The sequence below is a fragment of the Gobio gobio genome (assembly GCF_949357685.1).
Source record: "Gobio gobio genome assembly, chromosome: 7".
Lineage (NCBI taxonomy): Eukaryota > Metazoa > Chordata > Actinopteri > Cypriniformes > Gobionidae > Gobio > Gobio gobio.
Genome location: NC_137103.1, coordinates 44054216 through 44060215, shown reverse-complemented (window position 1 = coordinate 44060215; position 6000 = coordinate 44054216). Strand labels below are relative to the sequence as shown.

Sequence of the window (6000 nt, the reverse complement as noted above, 5' to 3'; positions counted from 1 at the left end):
CCAGGAAATAACACAAGATCGCTCAAAGAAGCATATGAAGGAGAGAATGGTTGTTTGCAGATGCCACGTTTGCTGATGTTCTGTTGCAGGACTCCTCCCCCTGTAACTCGCACTCTCATTGGCTGTAGGTCATTGCCAGTGTAATTTCCAGTCAAAACACATTTCACACTGCGGTACTCTTGAGTCGCTGACAGGTCCAGATATTTAGCATGCTAAATATCTAATTGGCGATGGATTGGCGCTTCTCTCAGACCTTGTCTTTGATAATACACACTACGCGATTGGCTAAAATCGTGCAGTGTGTATATCTAATGACATACTGGGAAGAGAGGTGCTGCAACAATGCAAAATATGTGAAAAAGTAATGCGTTTTTTTAACATTCAAGCATGAAAACCTATTCTAGTAGACCAACCAAGACTTTGTAAAGGTGCATAATATGGCCTATTTTAAAGGACTGCATTTGCTTTGATAACTATAACACCTGAGTTATTATTTCAGATCAGCTTGTACCCTGAGCCATCTCTGCCCACTTCTGTAGCCATAATACATTCAGTCTGATATAATCTCTTGTGATTCTGATGGTCTGTCGGGAAAAAGCATTTCCTGAATGTAAATAATTTCAGTTTTTCCAAAATTGACTAATTCTCTGGCACGCGCTGCTGTTGGTCTTTTGTGGCAGGCTGTTGAGCGCCGAGGCCGTTTGAATGCAGGAAGTGTAATGGGAGATAGCAGGGGAGAGAAGGACACCGGTGGAAATAAGCTCTGCCTAGTTTGATAAAGCCGCTTCATTACTTGGATATTGTGTGTCTGGAATCATTATGCACAGAAGGGCCTCTGGAGGCTCAGGTTTTATTGGCGGTCCTTGCACAGCTAACTCTCATCCATTAAACAAATCATGGAGTCATGTATTAGATTAGCTCTACACCCGGCATCAAGGGTGTTTTTGCCAATCGACGGAACCTCTGCTATTCACTCTCCTAATCCGGAGAATGAATTATGCGATTGAGAGCATCTGGAAGATATTGTCATACATACCATTCTGAGAGATTTATTAAAGGAGCAAAAAAAAATCCCATTTGAATATTTTGTCTCTTGATTGTGTTGTTCGCAGTTGAGCTGACAAATGAGAACAGGAAAGTGTCTTGTTAAGTGACAGCTGATGTGTTATAATATTTAATCAAATCGCAAGACTTATTTAAAAGAGGTTGTCGTCTCCATATGATATTAGGAAGAAGCCAATGTCGTTTGCAGGGCTGTATGCTTGGGTGGAAACAGCTTGATCTCCTGCTGGCTGTGACCCTTGTTAACCCCAGAGGTGTGGTTATGACTCCCTCCTGTGGTGAAAGGTCAGTACTACAGTAACTATGCCGATACGCCACACCTGCAGATCGAGCTGTCCAACTTTTCTTTGACTCCATCAGAAATGTGAACAGCAGAGTTTATAGGAATGAGGACGTAGTGCAAATGAAAGCAATTTTCTAGGTCAACCCAGTTTCCTGGCTTCTTTTAATGACTGTAAACAGTGTATGCAATATTGTGATATATATTTCATTTATTTTGCCTTAGTAAAATGTCTCAGGCCTGTGTGTATTTTTAAAAGCTCCATGTATATATTTCTTGAATGGTGGCATTCAATTTAATTTGGTCAAATTTAATCAAAAGCAAAATAATAGAAATTCCAAAGTTAGGCATTGTTCCTATATTTTGTTCTTGAGTAGTGTGACTGTGTGACCTGTTTAAATGAGGGTGTGTGTGTGAAGCATACCAGATGCTTTACTGTATTAGTGTGTCTGACTATCCTTGTATTTGATAACAGGTGTGAATGTGAAGTATGTCATTGAAAGGACATGGCTGAGTGTCAGATTGTGGCTTAGTGGTCTGAACCAGGAGTTTTTCAATCTTTACAGATCCATGGATGTATAACCAACTCAGGGACCCCTAATATAAAACATTGTTTTTCTCTGTGACACTTTGTAATATAGTGTTCCTGCCATTAATAACATTGGTTACAGGGGTTCAACTGTAATAGAAACCCTATAAAATATCAGGGAATTTTTTAGATTGAAATTTCCAGATCTTGAGAAGACATGAAAATTCATGATATCTTTAAAAGTTATGGAAGTTGTTGTAGTCTATACATGGTTATAGTTATGTTTGTCCCTTAAAGATTTCATTGAATGTTGCTCATTGTGAGTGAAAGTGCTATATATTGTGATTTTTAGAAATCTTTATAGTTATCTAAATGTTGAAAAATTGCATTGATGCTGTGGAAACCCTGACATTAAAAGATTAACAAACAAATACGCACATAGCCTTCTATAGCCCACCCTTACCCAAAAAAAAAAAAAGACTGGAGTGGCATTTGTATAATCATCCAACTTCTGTAGAGCTTTATATTTGGAATAACGACGTCTACATGCGTCCTCTGACAATTCATGATGGGAAGAGCTTTTTTTTAATCTCTTGAAATCTGAACAAACGCCCTGTTAAAGAAGACGCCGTATGCAGAACGAGACAGGTGTATTTAGAAGCGAGCGCCTCTTGAGCCAATCAAAAACTTACGCTGAGCGTGGTAAGGCGGGCTCTTGTCTAATTATACAGACTTTGGACCAATCAGTCGGGCGGAGGGCGGTGCGTGGTTCGACGGGGGCGTGTCTTAGGCTTTGTGCCGTCGCAGCGCTGAAGAGCGTCTGAAGAGAGTAATGGCATGAGCCTTGCGTCGAGATCCTGTCAAAGCACTAAACAGCAAATTTCTCGCACCTGAACTTTTACACTCTTTCCTGGGGACTATTTTACCATTTGAACGGGACGTCTTATTTCCTTGTTCACACTGACAAGCAACAGCAGCACTTGAGAAGTCACTCCACCGCAGTTGCGTTCCTGTCTTAAGACATTTAAAATAAAAGGATATGGTGTTGGACATGTGAAACACACGGGCAACTTCAAACATGAAGCTGGCATCTTCTCTGTGTTGCCTCGGGTTTCTTCTCACTTCTGTGGCGGTCCGTCTGAGCGACTCGCAGCAAGGTGAGTAAACGACTGACCATCGCCTCGTGCGCAAAGGTGTTTATGCGTCTCGTGCACGCACCTATGAGCTCTGCTTACTTTTTGGAGGATGCTTCTCGCAGTGCCCATCCTCTGGTGCGAGGATCAATTTTTTTGTGTGTGCCTGGAAATCTCTCTTAACAATAAAACCCTGGGTTCTAGCCTATAAGATGCGTTATTGTAATGGTAAATGAGTGCCATTCATTCCCCACTACAATGATGCATAGATTTCATGCATAGAGTCTCTATGTGTGTTTGTGTGAAATAGTCTGGCATACAGTTGGAGCAATGGCACTGATAGCGCAGAATGGCACTGTTGAAGTGGCACTGAAAGGGGCATTCAGTCTCACTGGACGTTTGTTTTGTTATTCTCTGCCCGTACACTGTCTGAGAAAGAGTTTGAGTGGTCATTGCTTTCCGTGCATGTGAAAAAAATCACTTCTGTTGCCTTCAGTCGAACCTATGGTGCGCGTGACGGGGTTATAGTTGACTTTTCGTTGGCTGAAAAGAAACTGGAAACTTGAAATATCATCGTGCAACCAAATGCGCCATATTTGATTTAGCATCCTTTAAATTTTTAGTTGCAAACATACGGATATATAGTTAGGCTATTTGTAAGCTGTCTTGTTGAATTTCGAATGTTTTTATTGAAAAGTTAGGCTACTACTAAACATACTTAATGTGTTTTAAATGTAAGTAGCATTTTGGAAATTATTACACATAATTTGACTGGCAGATTTTATGACATAAGAAGAATAACCTGAATACACAGTAATGTGGCGTCCACATCTCCACATGGTGGTAGTATATGAACCGAGATAGTTTGAATCTCTCTCTCTCTCTCTCTCTCTCTCTCTCTCTCTCTCTCTCTCTCTCTCTCTCTCTCTCTCTCTCTCTCTCTCTCTCTCTCGTGTACTTTATTGGCATTATAGTTTCTCGTACATGTATGTATTGTGTAGCCTATGACGGTTAGCCTATATATGTTAAAAAGCAATGTTATTAAAATAATAACTGAAATGTATCTTATGAAAACCAATACAAAGAAATAATTGTAGCTTGTCATACCCATTCCTTCCCCCTCCCCCACACGCGCGCACACATTAATTGATGAATAGTCATCGTGACTTATTTTCTCAGGTAGATCCATCCAGAATAGGTAAATTCATCAATATGAACCCTCGATATCGATTACAGTAGTATAAATGATGTTGTAGCCACGACCCTCCATCACAGTCGAGTTGAACTGACCTCATTAAAACATCCAAGAAAACTTAAAGCATATTTGATGAATTTGAAACGCTTGAAACTATTAACTGCTGCGTTTTCAACTCTTATCAGTTATTAGTGTCGTTTAGACACACTGACCATTGACTAACGGGCAAAACCGAGGCTTTTGAGTTGTCGAAAACAGGTAAAGATCACGAATTAATCAGTTCTTATAGTTCGTTACTGATCTCGGTGTCATTGGCAAAGGCACGGGCTCCTGACGCACGTCTGCGCTCCGCTGCGCTGCCCGGAGGAGACACGATGCTGATCCAATTGTTATTCTAGATTAAATGAATTAAAAAGCCTAAGGCGAGAGCGATTTTAATGGGTATACAGGTAAACAACAACACTACTGTAGGATATTCTGCAAAGTTACAGTTGATAAAAGTTAATAAATAACGTGCTTATTACGAAAATGGTTTATAAGAAATGGTACGTATCTCCGGAATGGTTTCTTTGGCTTGCAACAATAGCAGAATCACTTTTAGTGCTAAAAAGCCTTTGTGAGTTTCATAAAGAAGTGTTTTTGAACACTAACCCCATAACAAACTGTTTTATACTGAACTTATGGCAAACTTCTGTCCAGTGTTTTTGACATGCTATCCTTCTTTAAAAATTAAATCTTTCATATTTGTTGTGCATGCAGGTATTATAAACTCATATTAACGTGGGAACATTTTACTACTTGTAAAAGCAAATTTGACACACCACTGTGCATTTTAAATGAATATGCGAAGGTAAAGATGTGATTAAAAGTGATGTAAAGCATGGCATATGTTATACACTTTTCATGCATATGTCACTTGTAGCCTAAAATCCTTGTTAAAGAAAATAAAGCATTATTATATGTCAAAGTTTTATGTCAACTACCTAAATATAATTATTGAGCCTAAGTTCATTAAACATGTCCATGATTACATCAATGCATAGTTGAATAGTATGAATAAATAACATATTTGTGACATATTAAATATATTAATTATTGTTACATTTTGTAACCTTGTTTTGGTCAATAATTTGTTCATTTTTGGGAGTTGCTGTCATTGTTGTGCACAATTTGTCTTTGATCAGTTACATGTCATATGGGCAAATCAGTGCCCATATTATGTGCCCATACGAGAGTGTCCTTTTTAGTTTATGAAAGGGTTAATGATGATGATAATGATTATGATGATGACAGATCTGACCACTGCAGTGTGCTGTTGTGTTAAGTCGGGCTGTATTACTCATTATTGTGATCTGTATCGGTTATCGTTTCAGTCTGTCTGAAGACGGTCGTGAATTTAAATCAGCCTCTTCCGTGACATTTAGGAGCCGTGCCAGTAGCGAGACTTGTGGGGAATAGTAGGAACACAAATATCAGTTTGTTAATCGGCTTAGCTTTGGATTAAGTCCCGTCAGTGAAACTGGCTGCTGATGAAAATTAATCGTTCAGCAATTTAACTCTCCTTTTCTCTGTCTGATCTTTTTTCTTGGATAGATTCCCTGCTACAATGGCGCTGTGTGAGAAGTGAATAATGCAGGGTTTGTCTGTATTTGTCTTAAAATTGAGGGGTAAAAAAATCTTAAAATTGCTACAAACTGAACTAGACAATAATAAGTATTAAATTGCCTTTTTTAAATGTAGGTTGCACAAAGAACCTTGCTATCTATCTATCTATCTATCTATCTATCTATCTATCTATCTA

The 6000-nt window shown here is 39.0% G+C and overlaps 1 protein-coding gene across 4 annotated transcripts in view; it reads left to right on the top strand.

The window, feature by feature from the left end:
• Positions 1-2674: 2674 nt before the first annotated feature.
• erbb4b (erb-b2 receptor tyrosine kinase 4b) overlaps positions 2675-6000 on the top strand; it is a 429788-nt gene continuing 426462 nt past the window's right edge. For all 4 annotated transcript variants that reach the window (XM_079822543.1, XM_079822542.1, XM_079822541.1 and 1 more), the window contains exon 1: positions 2675-3028. In XM_079822543.1, the coding sequence (XP_079678669.1) occupies positions 2950-3028 (79 nt within the window). In that variant the 5' untranslated portion in view covers positions 2675-2949. The remainder of the gene's footprint in view (positions 3029-6000) is intronic.